This window comes from Crinia signifera, chromosome 9 (genome assembly GCF_055691185.1).
Source record: "Crinia signifera chromosome 9, ASM5569118v1, whole genome shotgun sequence".
NCBI lineage: Eukaryota > Metazoa > Chordata > Amphibia > Anura > Myobatrachidae > Crinia > Crinia signifera.
In genome coordinates, this window is record NC_139225.1 from 132,765,326 (window position 1) to 132,789,004 (window position 23,679).

A 23,679-nucleotide genomic window follows, 5' to 3' on the forward strand; every position below is an offset into this window, starting at 1 on the left:
CAGATATGGAGATAATTGCCACAATTAATTTTAGATGTGTGGGCTCCCCCTTTTGGCAATCCCAATCAAAATCGCCAATCGATTGCTTAATCAGGTTTTTAAACATGTTTAATAATCTGGTATTATCTGCAGATCTTTTTTATATGTGTGGGCATTCCCAATTCGTCTTCCTCATCTATTTACATTATGAACAGCTGAAATGACAATCGATTGGGCAATTTCCAGATATGAAGATGCAATCTTTAGATGGAAAAATCTGCCGATCACTGAAATAAATCTGTAATGTGTGGGCAAAGTCAGATAGATTGTAAAATCCATTTATCTGGCCAAAATATCCCTGGATCTGGAAATCCATAAATTGTGATTGCTGATGTATGGGGCCTATGAGGCCATCAAGAGAGTGATACATTAACAAGGCAGCATACGTATCCAGGACAACCAAGCCTAGGTTAACTTTTTTTTTAAGGGGGTGACAATGTAAAGTGCCCACCCCCATTACAGACCCCTGACTGTGCTCAGACTCAGAGTACTCAGTCCTGTAATAAGGTAATGTTACCCTCCCCCTCTCTAACTCATCTCTATCCTCTCTCTCTCTCTCTCTTGTTCTGCTATCTCCTACCCCCTACCTTTCTCTGGCACTCTCTGGCACCCCCATTCTCTCTTTCTGAAGCTGTCACGCTCCCTCTGTCTCTTTTACTTTTCGATGCAGTCTCCCTCCATCTCTCTACCTCTCTCACTCCCCTCACTCTCTCTCAGAATTAGCTACAAGAGTTATTTCAGACCACACACCTTTTTTACGTAAACCATAGGGTTTGCTTCTCTGCATTCTCTGTATCTTTATTATTTATTTCTCTTCCCCTCTCACGTTCGTCACTTTTCGCGTTCCTTGTTTTTTGTAGTTTTGACACTTTTTTGGGTAGTGTGGTCGACCCTTTCGGGCCTTCCATTTCCCCAATGTGCCGAAGCTCTCGCCTTTTGGGGAGAGCTTCGGTCCCCTCGAGGATGACCCCGAGCCGCAAGGCGGAGGGAAGTCTACTGAGGGTCTCTCCAAACCTTTGGGTGCGGAGGACCCACCGTCCTAACCTTTCCGGGGGTTGAGGAATGAGGGTCTCTCTAAGCTTCAGCGAAGAGGACCCACCGTTCCCTATTTTCCCCTCTTCGGCCTTTTGGTTGAGAGGGGTTCCTTCGGGAGAAAGCCCACTTAGATCGCACAGCCCCCTTTGCACGTGTTTAGGCACAGCACTGGTGGTAGGTAGCACACCTCGGGCTTCTGAGTTTCTTCAAACTCATAGGGTTTGCTTTTCGGCCGTTTGGCTAAGATCAAGTGTAGTATCTGTTGTTATCAGTGGGTATGGACTGGCCTCTGGCACAGAATAGAGAAAGGCTTGACTGAGTAACTGCTCTCATGCCTGGGAGTGACAAAAATGTCACCTCTGCCATGTGGTAGGAGGTGTTGTTTCCGTAAACCCACTGGTGGGGGGGGGGGGGGGGGGGAGAAACACTGGGCCCAGTAGTTTGACTCTCTTGATGGGGTTTGTAGTCGACCGAAGGATAAGACTGTGAAAGGCTCAGTCTAGTATCCATTCCCAAGGAGCAGAGAAAAGCTGGGACTGAGTAGATGGCTCCTGTTCCAGAGGTTCATAGCCTCTGATGGGGAGACAACGAAAAGCCCAGCTTAGTACCTTAACCTTGGGATGCGAGAAAAAATGAGACTGAGTAAATTGCTCTTCCGAGTGCCTCAACCCCTAAGGGAGTAATTCGAATAGCCCAGTGGAGTACCCATTCCTATGCCGGGGGCTGGAAAGTGCCCTATGATGGAAGCACTTGGTCAGACGCTGAATGGCTGGCTGGCTGCCTGGAGTCCGAGGCTGTACTGTGCCCCCGGGGAAACTCGGGGGTGCCGAACCTGCAAGGGTGATCCCAAAATCACCTTGTACTAGTATGGCACTTGCACTGCGTACTTCCCCCTCTAGGTTAGGCTGCACCTCCTTGCCTCGTCCTTTTGGATGGGATAGGACAATTTTTCCCACCCCGGCCTTCTGGCTTCGGTCCTCTTTATTATTCATTTCTCTTCCTTCTTCACGTTGGTCACTTTTCATGTTTTCTGTTTTCTGTAGTGTGTCACTTGTTTTTTTGGGCCGTGTGTTTGACCCTTATGGGCCATCCCCTCCCCAATGTACCGAAGCTTTTGGGGAGAGCTTCGGTCCCTTGAGGGCGACCCTGAGCCACAAGGTGGAGGGAAGCCTAATGCGGGTCTCTCCAAACCGGTGCGGAGGACCCACTGTCCTAACCCTTCCGGGGGTTGAGGAAAGCGGGTCTCTCTAAGCTTCGGTGAAGAGGACCCACCAATCCCTTTTTTCCCTTCTTTGGCCTTATGGCTGAGAGGGGTTAGGGGAGTAACGGGGCCGTTCTCCTTTGGGAGAGAGTCCATTCGAACGCACAACGCCCTATGCACGGCTTTAGTCACTGCACTGGTGGTAGGAGCTCACCTCACCTCACCTCGGGCTCCCTGAGTTTCTTCAAACTCATAGGGTTTGCAAACAAATTTGAATTAGTCCCAAAGTACTGCTAGTCCCTAAACCAGTGGTCGCCAACCTGTCACTCACAAGTTACTGGTAGCTCACGGTGGTGTTCAGGGTGGCTCGACCACTACACCGCAGAGAGGAGGCGCACAGCGCCCACACTTCTCTCAGCGCTGAGGACAGCCTGCCTGCTGCACTATGATACATTCCGCGAGGCTTAGCACGGAGGATGTCACTGCTCATCATCAACCGGCTCACCGCCACCTGCTGCTGTCATCGGCTGCTGCCCTGTGACTGGGCTGTCAGCCAATCAAAACTCGTGGGCCGGCAGCCAATCAGGAGCCATCCCGTGAGCTTTAATTTGCTGTAGGCCCAGTCAAGGAAGTGAGGGTAGAGATGCGCAATGTGAAGGGAGGCGGCGGCAGAGGAGGAGGAGATGCCATGAAAAAGACAGACAGGACAAGACAACCAGGCCAGCCAGCAGGGGGACACCGAACTCTCCTCCCCCGGCAGCAGCAGGAGCAACAATTGAGTGAGTTGTGCTGCTGCTGGAATTGTGGGGGCATACCTGGCACTGTGGGGGCATATCTGGCACTGTGGGGGCATATCTTGCACAGTGGGGGCATATATGGCACTGTGAGGACATATGCGTATCTGGCACTAATAGTGGCATATGTGTATCTGGCACTGCACTATTGGGGGCATATGTGTATCTGGCATCGCAATATTGGGAACATATGTGTATCTGGCACTATTGGGGGCATATTTGTATCTGGCACTGCACTATTGGGGGCATATGTGTAACACCCCCAGCATTTTCATTGGCCGCACCCCATGTGGCTACAGCTCTTAGAGCATTGACCATGCCCCCATAGTGGAAAAAATGGGGGATGTGGCCTTGCAGGAGTACCACACGCCGATGTCCCTTCTCCTCTGCCTCCAGTGTTGGGAGGTATGTATGCGACATATTGGACATTGCAGTGTGTGGCATATTGTGTCTGGGGCATTGCGGTGTGTGGCATAATGTGTCAGGGCATTAGAGTGTGTGGCATAATGTGTAAAGGGCATTTTTGGGGTTTTATGCTCCCACGTCCATTGCCAAGAATGAGGCGCGCAAGAGTGCGAGAACACACGTCGCCGGTACGGGCTGGCGATCAGCAGAATGGGAGCCACTCAGTTGAGAGGGGCTCCATCCGTATGTGAGGTTGCCCAGAAGTGGTGGCACAATTTATTAATCAGTAGTCAGAGGCGTAGGGAGGGTGGAGCCGGCGGAGCACCAGCTCCGGGCGCAGAGACATCAAATGGCACCGGAACCGTGCAGCCTGCTCCCTCCCTGCACTGCCCGACCCCACTCCTCCCCCCTCACCTATGAGTGCAGCGGCAGCGCTGCCTGACGCCATTCACAGCCCCGTGCAGTCTGTTTGGCTGCCGGGAGCTGCGTCTTGTTAGATTGAGTGACAGGGTGCTGCTGGGCTGGCTGAAGGTAGGGGGCGCTGTTTACAGAGGCAGCCTATAGTTCCTCCAAGGCAGTGCTCCGTGGCTGTGCTCTGTGAGAGAGCAAGCAAGCCAGGAGAGGGGAGAAGCAGCTGACGTGAGAATGGCTTATGCTGGGGGGGCTCAGGGGTTTCCTGATGTTTGAGGGTGGAGGGTGTATGCTATGTTTACATATTGTGCATGTGTATGTATGGTATGTGTGTACATGATGTATGTATGTGTACATGATGTGTGTGTGTATGGTATGTGTGTGTTTTCCTGATGTATGTACTGTATGCTTGCATGTGTATGTTGTGTACATGTGTGTATGTATGCTATGTGTGTACATAATGTGTGAACATGATGTGTATGTAAGGTATGTGTGTACATGATGTATGTATGCTATATGTGTGTTTGTGTGTGTAAATAATGGATGGTATGTGTACATGATGTGTGCAGGTATAGTATGTATCGTATATGTGTGTGTATGTAGGTTATGTATGTGTATGTACATGGTGTGTGTGTGTGTGTGTGTGTGTATGAATGGTATGTATGTATTATGTATGTGTACATAATGTGTGTATGCTATGTGTGTGTGTGTGTACATGATGTGTGTGCATGATGTGTGTGGGTATTTGTGTATCTATAGTTATGTGCATGTACAGAAACCCGCCCATGAAAACCCTGCATTGGCCCCTGCTCCCAGGAGTGCAGCGGCAGCGCTGCCCGACCCCACTCAGTGAAGCCACAGCGTGTGCAGCTCTGCTAAGAGTGCAGACGCAGAACATCCACAGTGCGGGCAGCGCTGCCTGACCCCCCCTCCTAAACAGAGCAGCGGATCCCCCCCCCCCCCCCCAGTCAAGCGGCGGGCTGGCACTGGGGAGCAGGGGATAATGAGGCAAGCAGCAGCCAGTAGCTGAGCAGTGGCTGGTGCTGAGAACCAGGAGACCCACAGATGCTGGTGAGAAGACTTGCCTCCCATACTCTGTTCCCCTGTCATTTCATCCCAATTATCTAACTCCCTCTTGCCCCTTATCACAGCCCCTCCACCACCTCACCCTCTCTATTGCCCCTGTTGTCTCACCCCCCTCTCAAGTAACCCCTAGTCACCACACCCCCCCCTCCCCCACAATCACCTCACCCCTTTGCCCAACCAAGCACCTAATCCTCCCTATCACTCCCCTGTCACCTCACCCCCTCTCACCTAACCCCCTTTCATCTCTTCCATTACCTTACTTATTCGCCCCCTGGCACTTCACCCTGTATCACACCCCCCTCTTGTGCCGTCACCTCACCCCTCTCTAACCTCTTCCCCACACCATCTTTCCTCTTTTTATCTCTCTTCCCATCCCCTTTTCTCTCTCCTGTTCTCCCACCCACTCAGTCTCCCTCTCTCTCCCCTGCTGTCCACCCCCCCCCCCCCCCCCACCGCTGTCTCCTCTCTCCTTACTCTCTCCGACTTGCCACCTCTCTTTCTCTCAACCCTCACTCACCAAACCCCCCCCCCCCCCATCTGTGGCTTTATGTGTAGTGGGTATTATAAAGTTTGCTAAAATGTGCAATGGGCATTACGGTGTGTGGTATAATGTTAGGCTGCGTCCCCCAAGAGCCCCGCCTACTACAAATCGGGGGGTGGGGGGGCGCAAAACATGCCCTTGCTCCGGGCATCGTGGCACCTAGCTACACCACTGATCAGTAGCAATATGGACATATTGAACAGGGTATAAATACCCAAACCTTTTAGAAGGTAACATCCACACATGAGGAAGGATCCTTTGATCTGAAACGTGTTGTGTGCAAGGGTGTTACCAATGGAAATCTAAAGGGAAGCAAAAGGTCATTTCACCTAAGCCTGTTCTGTGATGCGAGCTTATGGTCCGGACTTTCTTCACACTATAGCACAAAGCCCATCACACCACCGACATTTATTTATTAACAGTTTCTTATATAGCGCACACATATTCTGCAGCGCTTTACAGAGAATATTTGGACATTCACCCTAGTCCCTGCCCCAGTGGAGTTTACACTCTATATTCCCTACCACATGTACATGCGCACACATTCACTCTTGGGTTAATTTTTTGGGCAGCCAATTAACCTATCAGTATATTTGTGGATTGTGGGAGGAAATTGGAATACCCGGAGGAAACCCATGCAAGCACAGGGAGAATATACAAACTCTGCACATTTAGGGCCATTCAGGGAATGGAACCCATGACCCCAGTGCTGTGAGACAAATATGCTAACCATTACACCATCCGTGATGCCCCCAACATCCGACATCTGGTGAGACTATGAAATATCTCAAGCTATGCCCCCTTTTACCACTTCTTATGTTTTTAATCTTAGCGCCAGTGTGTTCACATGATAATACCCTTCTCATTTTTATCAGTACTCTGTAGGTCCAACACGTGCAGTCACCCTTCTTGACAAACTGTCCACAAGTTCCTGGACAACAGCAGGGGGTATGTTTTTCCATTCCGCCTTAAGTTCAGTGACCAACTGCGACACTAAGACGGACAAGTCACCCTAGAATGTACACGATGCTCCAATTCATCTCAGAGATTTTCAACAGGGTTAAGATCTAAGCTGGACAGTCCATACAGGTTACTGAATTTTCTGTAAAACCGCATCACCTCCATGCTTTACTGTATCTACTGTACACTCTGCCATCAGATGTTCTCCTTGCAATCGCCAAACCCCAACATGTCCCTCTGATCTGAAAAGCAGGAGCACACCACTTCGCTTGTGCAGGGGTGTCCAAATATTGACTACATAGGAAATTACTCTATTTATTTATTTTTATTTATTAACAGTTTCTTATATAGCGCACGCATATTCCGCAGCGCTTTACAGAGAATATTTGAACATTCACATCAGTCCCTGCCCCAGTGGAGCTTACAATCTATATTCCCTACCACATGTACACACACAGACATTCTAGGGTTAATTTTGTTGGGAGCCAATTAAACTACCTGTATACTTTTGGATTGTGGGAGGAAACCGGAGTACCCAAAGGAAACCCACACAAGTACGGGGAGAATATACAAACTCAGCACAGTTAGCGCTATGTTGGGTATCGAACCCATGACCTCAGTGCTGTGAGGCAGTAATGCTAACCATTACACCATCAGTGCTGTGATCGCACTCTGGTGTTGTGGCTAACTGGATGAAGAAGTGTCAGGAACTCTGAGAGTAAAAGACCTTCATTCTAACGGTGCCCAGATACTTATTTGGACACATCTGAAATATCCAGTTCTGGGTGCTCCAACACCAACTAACCAGTTCCTTCTGGTGGGCAAACAATTGGCTAAATTTACTAAGATGGGCGTTCTATTGAAGATGGGATGTTGCTATGGGCAACCAATTCAATTATATTTATTATCTTCTAGTTGGTGTTAACTAAATAAGAAGTAGAATCTGATTGGTTGCCCCTAGCAACATCCCATCTTCAATAGCACCCTCATCTTAGTAAATAAACCCCAGTGAGTGCAGAGTGGACAAACAATAGTGTGAGGGAACAATGGGAGGATGTACAGAACAGTTAGAGACCATGAAGTGAGGTTTTATTCTTTATCATGTATTGATGTTACCTCTTTTCCTTTGTATAGTGTTATCCTATGTTTGCCTCCATTATTACTAGTTGACCTGAAAGTCTACGTGTTCACTTTTAGTGCCAATGTGTGGGGGCAAGCAGTTTACTCTGGAAGAGTTGCAGAGTGGCCTGGCAGAGCTTGGCACCAATATAACACAGGCTCAGTGGTATATCTGTTTTTTGCCATTGAATTATAATGATTTTTTTCCCACTGCAATAATTGTGGTTACAACTTTTTTTTATCAACAGTAAAAGGGGATGTATAGACAGAGGGGGCCCCCTATGTTTTTGGGCCCTTTGCCCATGCAGCAGTATACTTATCCACTGTAATTCCTCTCACCACCATTACTCACTGGCACAAAAATGTCCCTTACATATCACACCCACTGAAATGCCCCTTACTCATTACAACTACTTTGCACCACACTGCTCACCCATTGAAATACCCTACAGTCTAACTGCCTCCTTGACACCATCCCTTACCCTCTTACTATAACTCAATGGAACCATACCTCACCCATTGTAATGCATCTCACCATCACTCTTTGACTCCATACATCATGCCTTACTCACTGTAAGTACTCTTAGTAACCATCACTCCCTAGAACCATGCTTCATATCAAAAGCAGAGCTAGTGAGTAATGGACCCAAGTGCTTTGCGCCCAAGTACACTTTAATTGGCTTCACCCATAAACCTATGGCATCGTGATGCAGCGCCTATGGGACAGGGCACATTCTCTGGTAACTAGAGCTCTTCCTGGGTCGTCCTTAGGAAGCTAGGACAACTTCACAGACTGCAACTGTGCAGTAACGTTACTGGGTGCAGGGGGGTCCGTACCACATACACTGCAAGCCACATGCAGATGTCATAGGGCAGTTTTGGCGTTGCCACCAGGGCTTTGCACCGTTTGCACACCCCTATTTACAGCCCTACATATATGGATCTATCAAAATTGGACAGGATGGGCACACTATAAATATTTGAATTTCATTGGCAAAATAAATATATATTTTTTTGTAATTCGTTTGGGCCGAACAATTGTGGACAAACAAATCATGTGTTCTGTTCTTGCTGCTTCTGAAGTCATCAAGTCCACATGTAACAATAATATTAAAATATATATTAAATCCTAACTACTCAACTTTTTGAGGTGAAGTTCCACCAGCGACCACTAGAAGTCACTCGACAAACCAAATTATTCCTTAACAGAAAGTGAAAGCAAATTTGATCTTTGTCAAACTTTCTGGATATGGACAGAGGGAGCTGTGAAGACAGATATGGGAGGTAGGAGCAGATAGGGACTAAGGCGTCATTTTGACTGGCTTTTAACTAGTAAATAAATAACCTACAATTTCATCTTCAGAAATTTTGGAAAGAACTGTATATATATTATTTTATCGTTTCTCCTGATTGTAGTAGGCAGCTACACCATAAATGGAAGAGAACAGACTTTTTATAAAGCAGGCTTGCTACATGTGTCAGTCCAAAACTCTTAATTCAAGGCTTGCTCCTGGGGAGGGTGGTGATAGGTGGAGGGGAGGGGGATACAAAATCATAACATTGCCATAAACCAAAGCAGTACAACACGCTATATTTTTGTACATTAACCTTCTGTTTGTTTTTATTTATTTTATATCCATCAGATTGACCCAAATATGCAATGAACAAGCAGGAAGTGGTTTGGTATATTTTAATTATATCCCACACAGTTTTTTTTTTGTTTGTTTCTTTTCAATTAACAATAATTAATATAATATATATATGAGAACAAAACTCCTCTCTTAACAAACATTTGCGGCAGCAGAAACACAAGCTATCACAAAGCACTACATTATTTAACACAATAATAAAAATAAAAAAAAAGTCGGAATACGGAGACACACTTCTGGTTTCAGTTTACGACTGTCCGTTAACATTTTTTTTAGATGGGCCGATGAGCTTTTTTAAAAATAAGTTAAACTGAATTTAAAATATTATACATAAAGATTTACGCTATGGTTTTACATAGCTGCAGTGTTACCGGTTTTCTAACAAGGCTTGAACCTTACCGCTCCAGAAAGATACTTTAAAGCAGGCATAGGCTGTAATAAGTGTGTGTGTGTGTGGGGGGGGGGGGTGCCTACATATATTAATGCAATACACCTTATGGAATGTTGTATGATTAGATTATATGACAAGATCAGGCATTGATACTATATTTGACACCCATTAATCCAAGCTTCGTTGGCTACTGTGGACCATATGAAATTTAGGATATAAACTTCCTTGCTATATTAGTGGTAAAGCACCGGCGTTCTGAAAATCAATAGATTTAGATCACAGGAATTTCCATTCTACATTGTTAAAGATTTCGGGAATAGTGCAAGTATCTTTTTTTTCTTTACTGGTACTCTCCATGGTCTTTTAACAGAACACCCCAATTGTCACGCCTCTGGGGCACACACAGCTCTCCAGGAGCTGCTGGGCTGCCACCCAGTCACTCACGGGGGTCCGTCACACCTCCAAGCGATGTGACTTGTTTGGCGTTATAGCAAATGCCACTGGCTGTAAGACGGTAGAGGGTGCAATATAACAGCTTTTAATTTCTTAATGCTACTACCTTACTTGCACCATGCGTCATCTGCATATATTGTGAACTTCCATCTGTTGTAAAACATTTAAAAAAAAACAATCCAAATTAAAAGAATATTTTCTGCTTTTGTATATGATGTATAATCAAAAGCGAAACCAAGATCTAGATTTGGGTGCATGGTACAGAGAATCAATTTAAGATTATCCTAATTCAAAGTGCTTTTGTAACCCAGATTGGGCATTTAAAATGACCTGGAGTCATCAAGTGTTAATTTATGGATGAAATATTTAAGGACTCTAATAGCAGTTTCTTGTACAAAGAGAAAAAACAACAAAAGAGACAATGATTTCATGAAGTTTTTGTATTATTTTGTATTTTGGTATCCTCCGGCTGTTGTAATAACACTGATTGGTTGATTGAAGTTGGTAATGAGCCGATATCTCTCTCTCTCTCTCTCTCTCTCTCTCTCTGCTTTACAAGACTTGAAATTTCCATGAACTTTGGTCTTTATAGTCAAGGCAGTCAGTGGCGTTGAAATTAAGCTTCCAAGAGGCAGTTTGATCCTTGTAGTCTAAGCAATCCACCGAGGTGAATCCAAGACTGGACGCGCCATATCCCTGGGCAGAAAGAGATGCTGGTGACTGGCTCAGGTGGCTACCCATTGTAGATGTGGCAATGGGGCTCAGCGTGGCACCTGGAGCTGTGAGCTGGGGGTGCATGGGAGAAAGATAGGAGCTACAGTCAAGGCCAGTGAAGTAAGATGATGACCCTCCATAGCTCTGGGTGTAGGCTGGGGCCTGACTGTAGGTCATAGGATATCCAGCAGATCTTTGCATGCAAGGTGTACCGCCAGCAGAAAGAGGGTCTTGAATAGGAGATATGGATGCTGGACTCCAGATGGAAACGGTGGCACTAGCAGTAGAGCTGGGGGTCACTGCTGTGCCTGGTGGTGGAGGACTATATTGGCCATTGGTACTGGCCTCTGAGTTAGTCTCTCTTGCAGGCGAGGTCTTCTTTTTGGCAGGGCGAGGTTTGGCCTGCCCGCTGCTCTGCTGCTGTTGTTGGCGACACTTGGCCCGTCTGTTCTTAAACCAGACCTTTAGAGATAAAATAATAATATATAGTTATGAAATATTCAGTGGGCACAATTAAGGAAAAGGTTTCATTAAAATAATTCAGACTGAGTACAGTAAGGGTGTGCCCATGTAATTCTGGGTGTGGCAGGCCTAAACTGATGTGCCATCTCAGCTGCTGGTGCCACAGGGTTGGTGCAAATGTAGTGTTCATTCTAGCACCCGCTATCTTTGAAAACCCATGCAGTTCATCTTCCCTGCCTGGGGTGTCGCTGTCTGCTGTAGTGCTTCTAGCACAGTGTGGTCTGTAGATCAGCACTGATATGCAAACCAGGCCTGTGCTAGAAACACCACAGCAGATAGTGACACCCAGGGCAGGAACAGGAACTGCATGGGTGTCCAAAGATAGCGGGTGCTAGAATGAACACTACAAATGTAATAGCTGCTGATTGGCTGATTGTGGATTCAGCTCCAAATCTAATAGTGGAGTCTTCATTGTTCATTTGTAAAGTGAAACCATATATCCAGGAGCTATCTAAATAATTGTTAATGGTAACAATAGTTCCATATATATATATATATATATATATATATATATATATATATATATATATATATATATATATATATATATATATATATATATATATATAAATATATATATATATATATATATATATATATCACACCTTGGACTCTGCAAAAGTCACGCTTTGTGAATTATCTAAAAATGTGCTTTTCTAATCTATTACTTTAAACACATTCTACCAATGCAAAACAAATTTAGAATCCCTCTATTTGCCATATTTGGAAAAACTGCTAAGCTGTGTTTTGTATGTTGTACCAAATTGAGATAAATAGTAAAGATGTACAGATGGAGCGCCCTTCATTCACTCGCCAGAATGCCCCCTCTGGCAAACCAGCGCTCCATCTGACTGACTGGGATGCGCGCGCGTCCCACACGCACCGCGTCCCAGTTTCCTGTCGGCGAGGGGTGCGAACCCTGCCCGTTTCCACTTCAGGGAGACGGGCAGGGTTGGGGGGGGGGAGCGTGGAGGTGGGATCGGGTGGCGGGGACCGGCGGTGAAGCGGTGGGGACCAGCGGGGAGCTCCGTAGTAAGTGGACGCACACGCGTCTCGTGCGCACGTCCCCTTCCGGCAGCTGGCGGGGGGCTGTCAGCTGGCGAATCTACCACCAGCCCCTGCAAGAATGGCAGGCGCTACCTCTTTATTTGGACACATCTGCATATATACATATATATGTGTATATGCATAGGAATCCAAGTCTCCCGCCACTCAAAAATAGAGAATGCACCTTGCCCACGGTGCCACAAGTCAATAATGTATACTTCCAAATCCCCAAACAGGAACAAATTGGCACTCGTGAGACGTTTATCATGCAATATCTTATTACGGCTGGCGTAAAACTGATGCATGAGCTACTTGCGCGGCGCTAGACTCATCTTGTACTGAATTCAGATAAGCATATGTGCGTCATTTCTTTCATTGTATGTCTGCAGTTTGCCCGTCCCTGTGTTAAGCCCCTAGGATTTCTGCGGCAGGAGTAATAACCAGAGTTTTAAGAGAAAAAGCCACAACATCTATGGTGCTTATTACAGTATCAGCATCGGTTCCGTTTCAATAGTCAGTGGATAGAGCTTCCTGTTATTTACCTGCACACGGGATTCTGGCAGATTGATCTTTAAGGCCACTTCCTCCCTCATGAAGATGTCAGGATAACGTGTTTTAGCAAACAGGGCCTCCAAAATATCCAGTTGTGCCCTAGTAAATGTTGTCCTTTCTCTTCTCTGCTTCCGTGGAGTTGCTGAGATTAGTAGGGGAGATAACGCAGGTTAGCGAGTCACATTGGGAAATATTTCTTAACAGTTTATATCTGCTCTTCAGTGACCAGACAGGCCGAAAACGTTTAGCCGTGATCCCTACTTATGTAAAGGAGTACCCTACCGTAGCAACAATGGGAAACTTTGCAATATCATCTCTCCCAGTCCCACACTTAATCCTGGTGCATAATGCGTAAAAAGTAATTATTTGCCAGATTTGTTTTTTGTGCTTAGATTTTCTGCATTTCTGAACGTTCTAATATTGCCAGAGATACAACGTTCCACAAGGCAGCGTTATGTGTACCGTATACCTGCTTTTGTCAAATTTAATCTTTCAGTATAGTATTGTAGCTTTGATAAAGCTATTTAATACAAATCTAAAACCATCCCAAAAATAGATTGGCGTTTCAAAATTCAAAAATATTACATTAACTCTAATTGTCAAATATTTGCAAACTGAAGATATAATTTGTTCCCGAATTTATTTCGAAGGTATATTTTATCTGCTGCAGAAAAACAAAAAAAAACCCAACAACCTGATTTATACTGTATATTCCAACACCCTTTGTACATTGTTTTTGCATCAATACAAACAAAATAAATAATAATAGTTCTAGCTACAGTATATAACAAAGTTACATTTTCGGAGGGTCTCCACGTAACCCTTTGAGTGCCAAGTGAGTTTGTCAAAATAGGGGTGAAAATTGGCAAACATTTTTTATTCATCATAATCCTGTAAGGTTTACCTTATATAGGAAATATACTCTTAATATAATATTTCTTAATTGAATTTATATAACAAATGTGAGCAGCGCTGGCATTTTTAGTGGATATTTTGCACATCTTTTATAGGGTTAAGCTTTTATATTTTCATATCTAGATGTTAACCAGCCCCAAATTTACTCAAACTAAAGACAATAAAAAATAAATGTAACAAAGCATAATAAAACTAAACTTACTTGGGTATCCCACAGCAGAGTGTAGTAAATCCATGCCGGTCCCAGCTAACGTCAGTCCATTGACTGCGTAATGCGGTTGTTTTATGTAGGACATCATCGCAAAGCTTGGGGTTCCCAAGGCCTCCGCTGCTGGGATGAATACTAAGAATACACCCCTCTTTTAGATTCTTGCACTTGGCAAATATCCTTGTAAGGTTGGAAGATGTCTTTTAGACAATCCTGAAAATAAACGTCAAGAGTTGAAATTGTATTCCGCTACATTGGGTCCAGAAAGCAAACACTATATCGGGAGTCCAAGACTGAGAATACTGAGTCCAAGCGACCTCAATGTTTGGTTTAAAAGCTCAACCTCCAGACCACTAACTAATTAAGTGAGAGCTGGTCAGAGACTCTCCACCCACTTCCCCACCTCTCCCATTACTCCCTGACACACTTCCCCTTAAATTTTGGGGTGGAGACTTCACAAGAACTTAACATAGGGAAACACCACAGTTAAGAACAAGGCAGTAAAGTCCGATTTAATAAAATGTATTCTCATTCTATCTCCACCACAATATTAGATCTCATTAGCAATATGGTCTAGGTGCCATGATATTTACATTTGAAAAATAGAAGTTCGAAATATATTCAAAAATATTCAGAAAAAGTGCAACTGTTATTTGACAAATTCCATCGAAAAACCAATATTGGTAGACGTGAAGACAATCTCAGAGTTTCAGTTGAATACATAGATTATACGGCAACATTTGCCGCCTCTCTGGACATAATGAGACTTTCATACAAGAATTCTTATTGTCCGAACTGCTTTTTACATTTTATAGGGTAAACGGTACAAACACTGTGCGTTCAATGGAGGCACAACTATTGATACTCAATTCCCCCTTTTTACAGTGTGTTCCCCAGGGGGGTAATGATATAGGACAATGGTTGCACAGAGAGATCTGGGTGATACAAAAGGATTTATTTAACATGGAGAAAATGGGTAAGGTGTCCCAGCTAATATCCTATTACACCTTTTTGTTATGGTGTCAATGACAATCAGCTAGGGTGTGTTAATACTGTGCTAATTGGGTAAACACAGATAAGGGATCTGTTGGCCTACTTCATCAGAATCACATCTGGTAGGGAATATTCTGAATTATTCTCTTTACCCCCCTCCAGGCTGTAACCCCGGGGAGTCTGTAACTCTTTCAGCCAATGAGATATAACAGTAGAGGAACTCTATAGAACCACAAATTAACAGGGCTGCAATAAACTACTCATTGGCAATTATCGCAATGATACTTACTAATTGGCTCAAATTACAATGTCTGGTCTGTGATGGTATTCCCTTATGGGGTCTGCAGTAATGTTGCATTTTTTCAGCCATTATGATTGTTGACCTCTATATATGATATACTACTGTGTGTAATTGGTGTTTCCAATCACTGTTTACTATAGATTCATTTAAAAAAGAGTTACATAATAATATTAGTGATAGCTGGTCTACTTAAGGTCTTGTTCAAATATATTTTGGAGATTGTAAGCTTGCAGCAGGGCCCTCCTACCTCCAAGTCTGTCTGTTGTTACCCAGTTTGTTTTATCACTGTCTACTATTGTAAAGCGCAACGGAATCTGCTGCGCTATATAAGAAACTGTAAATAAATAAATAAATATATGTAAGCATTGCATTATTTAAAATGTTTGCTTTGTTTAATTTTCAATATCACACTAACAAAAAACAACAACATTTTGTTATAGATTTAAATAAGATTTTGATATAAGAAGCACATTTTTGGACAGTCCGAATGAGCCATGATATCTGCGATTAATATTAATTGAGCGGGGGTAATGGCATACTATCAATTAATGGTTGTGAGTAATAACTTCAACCCTGGTGGATTAAATCAATATTTTTCCAGTTCAGATTTGTTTTTTTGCAACATATAAAGCTTCATTAATTACCATTGAAAGAGCCTAAATCACATTTAACCTCCATACTGTTTGGTGTAGATGACCCCTAGTATAGTGACCTTTGCTTACAAATCATTTAACAATACAACTAATGTCATTAAAGCAATGTACAACTTTCAATACTTTCCTGGGATCTGACCCTTCCTGTCTGTCTGGCACCTGGCTCATCAGTTTACTGTTTCCCCCCTAGTTAGCGCCTTGAATTGTGCTGTTTGGATTCAAATTTTAATATTGACCTAGATTTACATGTCGTCTATTGTTGGTGGAATTTTCTGCGGTGAAGACTATGGGCCTCATTCAGAGCTCTTAGCAAGGCTGTGATTTTTGCAGATGGACAAAATCATGTTGCACTGCAGATGGGGCAGATGTAACCTGTGCAGACAGAGTTAGAGTTGGGGGGGAGTTATTTTGTGTCTGTGCAGAGTAAATATTGGCTGCTTTAGCTTTACACTTCAATTTAGATTTCAGTTTCAGCACACCTCGCCCACATCTATCTCTCTGCACATGTTACATCTGCCCCACCTGCAGTGCAGCACCAATATAGCGATCCAGTATAGCAATCCAGTATAGCACAGCTCACACATTGTGCATGGGATCCCAGATGCCCCAGTTTTGCATCTCTCTTTCTCATGTGCCTCAGTTGAGTTTTCACCCCCTCACTTTTGTTTTCCAGAATTACCATATGAAAGACTGTGGCTTCAGCCCTACCTGTCCCATTCCCCATATCTGAGTGATCACTATTACAAGGAGTTGGCTGGTCGGCTGGCCGTTCCAGGTAATGTTTCCTGAGATAAGTACACTGTCATTAACACCTACACTTAGGTAATTACTTCCCACCCAGGCACAAGGCAAAGGATTCAGGCTTCAGATTGCAGGGCACCAAAATACACATGCTCTTAAGGGGTGTACACACGCTTCGATTTTGCCAGGTTTTCAATTCGATTTTGCTTATAGAAGCAAAATCAAATCGAAATTAAATGGTTTTCAAGATGCTTTCGATCTGCATTCGACTCGATGTGCGCTCCCTGCTTTGGATCTGCATTCAACTCGATGCGCGCTCCCGGTTTCTCTATATCGAAAAGAAAAATAGACTGTGCAGGCAAGGAAATATCGAATTCGATCCAGTAAATCAAATGTGTACACTGCACCTTGAATGTAGATCGAATTCGATATTGAAATCAATATCGAATGCAAAAGTGCAGATCTAATGCTAAATTGAATGCAAAGATCTAATGCCAAATCTAATAGAAAATCAAATCAGACATCAAATCTAAAGCAAATCAATACGTGTGTACACACCTTTAGTCCTTGATACCATATACGGTATGTATCCAACATTACGTGCATATTATTAATTATAGATAATTATCCAACATTTAATGCACATTATACATATGTTCTGCCCTAGAAAATCCTACAAATCACATGTGGATGGCTGTGCATGATTAGAGGTGGAAAGGTTTCTTCCATATATGTACTTCTTAGGGGGTCAATCCAATTACCTAGTCCCTGCACCTGTGGGACGATGAGTTTCCATTATGATGGAGTGTTACCACTGGCAACGGCATCAGAATTTGCCCCCCTCTCTGCCCTATCACTCCCCATAGTTGCAGATTTTTGTACACAGGGCTATGAATAAATCCAAATATTCAGCAATACTGTAAGTGTGGCATATAGAAAAATATTCTCACAGGGGGTTAATGGCACGGAGCCCTTAGATGTTTCATGCCATCGTATAAAAACGTGCGTGAATCGTGATACCCCTCATTGCATTGCTTATGTAATAATAGTATAGGATGTAGGATATTCATTTATCAATAATGCTAAATAAAGAAATGATAAATTTATATATTTATTAGGTGGTGGCTGCGGCACTCATCCACAATCGCAGTACCATGCAAGTAATTGCAATCCGATGCCCTCCGTAGTTGGAATACATAGAAGTTCAACACATATTGTAATGGCTGCGCTCTGCATATATATATATATATATATATATATATATATATATATATATATATGTGTGTGTGTGTGTGTGTGTGTGTGTGTGTGTGTTTTATCTTATACTTCAATATTAAATATAATTAAATATTATTTATGTTTATTTTTAGGATTAATTGATGCTGCATAAAAAGATCCTTTTTGGAGAGAAGGTTAGCCCTTACATTTTACGTTTTTTTTATTTTTTTAAAGGTCTACCGTACGTTTGTATTTTATTTTTATTTTTTTTATTGCAAACCATATACAATATACAATTTTTTATTTCATTTGTTTATTTTTTTCTGTTGTGTTTGTTTTTCTGAAAGATTTATTTGCTCAACAATTATTTCACATTTGATAGCTACATTTGAATTCGAAAATGAATTATTCCCCTGTATTGTCCCTCTCGCTGACATATTTATCATTTGGGTTCTTCTGAAACATCTCCATGCTCGGAGGGTAAGGTGCCTGTTGTGGTATGTATACTGGTTATTTGATTTAATTATAACTGGGAAATTGAAAAGGTTACAGTAAATAGTCAATTAAAGTTAGTACACATTCCACAAGTCAGTACTCCGTATTTACAGCAGATTAATTTGACTGTCTCTGGGAGGGGTGGAGTGAAGTACAGACAAAAGACCATCCCAAATTATTAGTGCTAAGCACTTGGCCCCTGATAATTAGAGAGAATGCCCAACCCCAGCTGCTGGAGCAATAGCCTTCTGTCCATCTGTCTATCTGTCTGCCTGTCTGGCCTTTTATCATCTGTTAATAGTCTACTATGCGGACGTAGACAGTTTAATCTGGATAGATTTGACATACCTTACACCACTTCACCGGAGTTTCCCTTTGGATCGCCACTCACTGGCACTACTCAGTCTTTCTGTTTTCTGAAACAAAGCACAACATCACATTCATGTTTAAAAAGTGTAATAAAAGTACCAGGAGACCTAAGTACCATTGTGAGTCTGCTCAGTAGGGGGGCATAGGATTCATCCGCACTGTGGGCCTCACAGAGTTAATAGGCTGAGTAACACGAATCACATTGGGATTAATATATCCACATAAAGGAGCTTTGTCAGGAGGTTTAGGGCAAAGTAACCCTTCAACTGATTTACAGCGTTACTATGTATACATGCAAAGTTCATATAAACATACATTGTATGTGTGTGTGTGTGTGTGTATATATATATATATATATATACACAGTCCAAGCATGAGCAGCATATCTTCAGAACGACAAATCAAGTGGGTGCCTTCCAAAAACCCCACAGGGAATAATGCATACAATCGGATGGTGGCACTCACAATAATAACCACTGTCAAACTGCAGTTTGCAGTGGTTATTATTGTGAGTGCCACCATCCAGTTGTGTGTATATATATATATATATATATATATATATATATATATATATATATATATATATATATATATATATATATATATATGCAACCACACTCATATACACGAGGGTGAGCAAATAATTATCCACACTCTGGCAGTAGAATTTATTCACGAGTGCGACAGCCATTTTTTCTTGAACTACAGACACAAATGAACTGACGTAACACATTCAAACCTGCACGGCATTGACTGGGAAGGAAGCGACTTAGTCTTGGAAGCGTTGATAAGATAGTGACACCAACAGAAGTTTTAGTAAATCGAGTGTGGATAATTTTTGACTCACCCTCATATCTATCTATCTATCTATCTATCTAAATATCATATACTCTGTTGCACTTTCAAATTGTATTTGTGTCTCTATGTGTGTCTCTCTAATATATACATTTAGAAATAAAAATATATATAATTCCCATTTTCTTTTGCAAAGTTGACTGACAAATCCATTAAGCTATGTTGCTTTTATAATGAAAGTCAGATATATATCCATAATATACACAAAATCCAATTGATGATCTAGGAAGAGAACATAGCAAGCAGTTACCGCCAAACACTTGCCCCATAGTCCCATACCTGTAGTTCAACTACAGCAAAAACAATGAGATTGCCACTTACATACAGCAAAAGCCAACTTGTCCTCAGCATATTTGACAAAGTTTGGAATGTGAGACTGTTGCTCACAGCGTTGATGGATGCAGGGAAAGTGCTGGGTTCCGTCAGAGCACATGCTGGTGGAACACAGCGACATTCCCACAGTAGGAGGGGAGTTTTGTGTTTAATGACAGATTTGGTACCACAGGCGATTTCTTCTTAGAGAAAAACACCGGATCTTTTGTTGGAAACATGTTAGGACTTTGGTGGTTATGAGTTAAAAATACAAAAATTCCAATAAAAACTCATGACGATAGCACAGGACAAGTTGAAGCAATGGGAAAAATAATTTTGTCTGTCATTTACAATTATTGTAGATATATAGTTGTGTTTCAGTACATATGTGTCATACAATATATGTGTGTGTGTATGTGCGTGCGTTTCAACATAACAAACGACAAAAAACATTATTACTATAATGATGTAAATATGCAGCTTTACCGAAAAGCTTGCGATCTAAGTGATAAAGCTGCCAAGAAATAACGAGGTAACTAAATTGCTTACTGTTAGTGCCTTCATTCAGTTAATAAATATGAAGAAACTTTAGATATTGTTTTTGCTCATTTATGTATTCTATTAGGCGCTGCGGAAGCCTTATTGCCCCATATAAATAAACAAAAATAATAATAGTATGTAAAAAAAAAGTTTAAGAACTATCTAAATAATATAGAAGTCCAAAAAGTCTTGTAAGAAATATCAAAATAATATCTATCTATCTATCTATCTATCTATCTATCTATCTAGCTAGCTAGCTAGCTAGCTAGCTAGCTATCCTAATTCAACTACAATCTTTTGAAGTCCAAGTGCAAGTTTTCCAAATTCCTTCTTGTAGGACATTTAAGACTATGTGTCTGTTAGTGTGAATGGAGATGTATCTGAATAAGCGACCCTTGTGTTGTGTTTATTCCCCGTGCTGTTGACCCCAACATAAAGAAGTTAATCTAGATCAGAGGAGCAGAGCTGCATTATCGGGGTAAGGACTTTAAATCATTAGTCATAATTTTATCAGGATGGCTAAACCTCTCTGTTTTAAATCTGGATCAGATATCCTGGGGATAGAAAACTGAAAGAGGAAAGAGATTCGGAGTCTTACCTCGGGACAGAACGGACAGGGAGCACGGAGAGCAGGTAGAGATGTGTTCCTTGCTCGGGATGCCACTGAAGGAAGCTGCAAGTTGAGGGCATCAGTACAGAATAAGGATCTCCAAAGATAGTTGGGTCACCATCTTTAAGCTGGAGGGGTGGTGATGTCATGGAGCATTGTGTGGATTTCACTGGTTAATATGAGGAGTGTGGCAGTGGAGAAGGCGGTGGACTGGTTAGGGGGAGGGCGAGAGGTCCAGCATGGAGGTGACTTTGCTACAATGCCCACCCTGGCGCGTGTGCTGTGTGTGTTGACTTAATCCGGAGATGACATGCCGGGACCAATTAGTGTTTATCTCCCTAGACAGGATGCTGACACTTAGTCTCCCTTGTGGGGCCTTGGGCAGATGTCCCCATGGACAGATCTGGTCCCATTTCTGGTAGGACACTGGGGGGCAGGTGGTGGCTTCTTGGAACGGGTGGGTGCCCATATGGTCCAGATAGTTGTCACTGTAGAATATATTTTCTGCTGTTTGGAACCCGTATTATGTTGATTTTCCTGCACATCCTCTTCCAATTGTAAATGTAATTCTAGCATCTGTCACTTTTTTCCATATATGATATATATTTGTATATGGTAGTATATACATCACATGTCCTGTGTCGGTTTATTACAAGCAATTTATCCATGTATAAATATCATTTTATATATATATATATATATATATATATATATATATAAATATATATGTTAAGGTGAGTCAGTTTATTATGGTGAGTATTTGTATTTACTAGAGTGTGTGGTCACAGGCCACTGCACCCCAATCTGGGAAGTGTGGGTGCTGTTTGCACCTCATTCTTAGGAATGGCGAGTGTGGTGGTACATCTGTATCTCTCTCTCTCTATACAGTATATATATAGATATATCTATCTATCTATCTATCTATCTATCTATAGATAGATAGATAGATAGATAGATAGATAGATAGACGTATGTGGGATATGTTACTATAACCATATAATGTTCAGGGCTATCTCTAAGTTTGTCATTTTCAGCACCTTCAGTGAATAACGAACATCGATGGTAATAATGACCACCAGTAATGCATTGCAACTGGTGATTATTCCATGTAAACAAATGTTCTATCTCTGCATCAAGCAAAGGTTGTCAATGTGTAGCACACAATGCTATCATGTACAGTATGTACAGAAGGACTCTGCTGAAATGAAATAGTCATAAGACAGCGGTTCCCAAACTGTGTGCCTAGACAACCTGGAGTGCCGCGTGGGTCTTGCAGGGATGCCTTGGGTTGGCGATCCAGGACCAAATCAAATTATTTGTGGTGGGTGTCATAGGCAAGACCAGTGCTGGTGGCTGCCAATCATAAAACATAAGGACAATTAGAAGCACACCTGTACACCACCCCATTACTGACGCTAAGGAGGACAGGTAAGCACAGTCTACTTCGTTTTTCCAAAATTATCAATACATTTTTTTTATCCCAAGGACACCATGAAAAAAATGCTGACAATCTAGGGCGCTGTGTTTCAAGAAAGTTTGGGAACCACTATCATAACGGATTATTTACTAACACTACATTTCATCGTAAGATCACAGCAACCATTGAAAGAGGAGGTTTCATTGCTTAAGTTCCCGTATGCTGGTAGAAGCTGTTTCCTCATTGGTTGCTGTGGTTCATTGGACATTTGGCACTATAAGTACCTATTCTGGAGCGGATTCTGAGGTAGGAACAATGCAAATAAATAAATAAACGTTGCACTTGGTCAAACAATGTTGCAAATGAGGGGGTTTAAACACATTTGTCTTTGTATGCAAGTTAAATACTGGACGCTCACATATTCTGGACAGGTAAATGATCACATTGCAATTTAGATTTCAGTTCGATAACGTTCCTCTAAATCTACATCTCTCTGCACACATTACATCTGCCCCAGCTGCAGTGCAGAAAGGTGTGGCCAAGGTGCAAAGTTATTTTTGTGCTTTACGCCTAACTCAGAATAAGCTCCTATCTGTTCTCTTCCTAGTTCACCCATTTGGCAGAGATTTTAAACTGTAATAGTAAATGGTAATTGTAGCCAGACGATGCATGTGCTTATCCCTGAGACTGACCCTACAAACCAGAACATTGACCTTCGCTACTCACGTCCCATAACACGGTACACATAAGTATCACTTTGGTGATATATTATGATTTGCAGCAATATAAAAGATCAGTCCTATCAGTACAGATTGATAAATAGGCCGACCAATGGCAAAACTGCTAAACTTTTCTCAGGCAACAGTATTCCGTTGTTTTCATTGATCCTATAACAATCACCATGTAACTACCTTGGCACTTTTGCCTTAATGTTCAGCACGTTCCGCCTTCCACCTTGTGTGTCTCACTGCCTGGTTATATAAGCTTCAGTCCTGTATGGATCAGTCTGTGATGTTACTGACATGAACCATGGAAGCTGCAGAGTAGAATGACACAGAAATGAGTAGGGAATTACCACAATATTAGCAGCCATACTGTGTACCTGATAATTCATGCCTGCTTTTACCTAAATA

General features: G+C 42.6%; 1 protein-coding gene, 1 long non-coding RNA gene and 1 pseudogene across 5 annotated transcripts in view; 2 read left to right on the top strand and 1 right to left on the bottom strand.

The window, feature by feature from the left end:
- Positions 1-1,294: 1,294 nt before the first annotated feature.
- Positions 1,295-1,472, top strand: LOC146040007 (U2 spliceosomal RNA; annotated as a pseudogene).
- Positions 1,473-3,927: 2,455 nt separating this feature from the next.
- The window catches only part of LOC146036071 (uncharacterized), a 60,167-nt gene continuing 40,415 nt past the window's right edge, over positions 3,928-23,679 (top strand). Inside the window, exons 1-4 of one of the 2 annotated variants that reach the window (XR_014460767.1) lie at positions 3,928-4,113; positions 6,388-6,460; positions 16,663-16,764; positions 18,101-18,142. This is a non-coding gene — a long non-coding RNA (uncharacterized LOC146036071). Of the gene's footprint in view, positions 4,114-4,789; positions 4,957-6,387; positions 6,461-16,662; positions 16,765-18,100; positions 18,143-23,679 lie in introns of those variants that run through there. The other variant, XR_014460766.1, reaches the window with a different exon arrangement.
- CRX (cone-rod homeobox) lies at positions 9,708-23,590 on the bottom strand. Of its 3 annotated transcripts, none has more exons than XM_083159844.1 (5): positions 23,458-23,590; positions 18,792-18,859; positions 14,037-14,255; positions 12,910-13,061; positions 9,708-11,260 (listed from the first exon to the last, which is right to left on the bottom strand). In XM_083159844.1, the coding sequence occupies exons 3-5, from the start codon at positions 14,131-14,133 to the stop codon at positions 10,637-10,639; spliced, it is 873 nt and encodes a 290-aa protein (XP_083015970.1). In that variant the 5' UTR covers positions 14,134-14,255; positions 18,792-18,859; positions 23,458-23,590; the 3' UTR covers positions 9,708-10,636. The 3 variants fall into 3 exon arrangements, with proteins under 3 accessions (XP_083015970.1, XP_083015969.1, XP_083015971.1); XM_083159843.1 differs by lacking the exon at positions 23,458-23,590 and adding an exon at positions 21,118-21,319; XM_083159845.1 differs by lacking the exons at positions 18,792-18,859; positions 23,458-23,590 and having other exon boundaries at positions 14,037-14,373.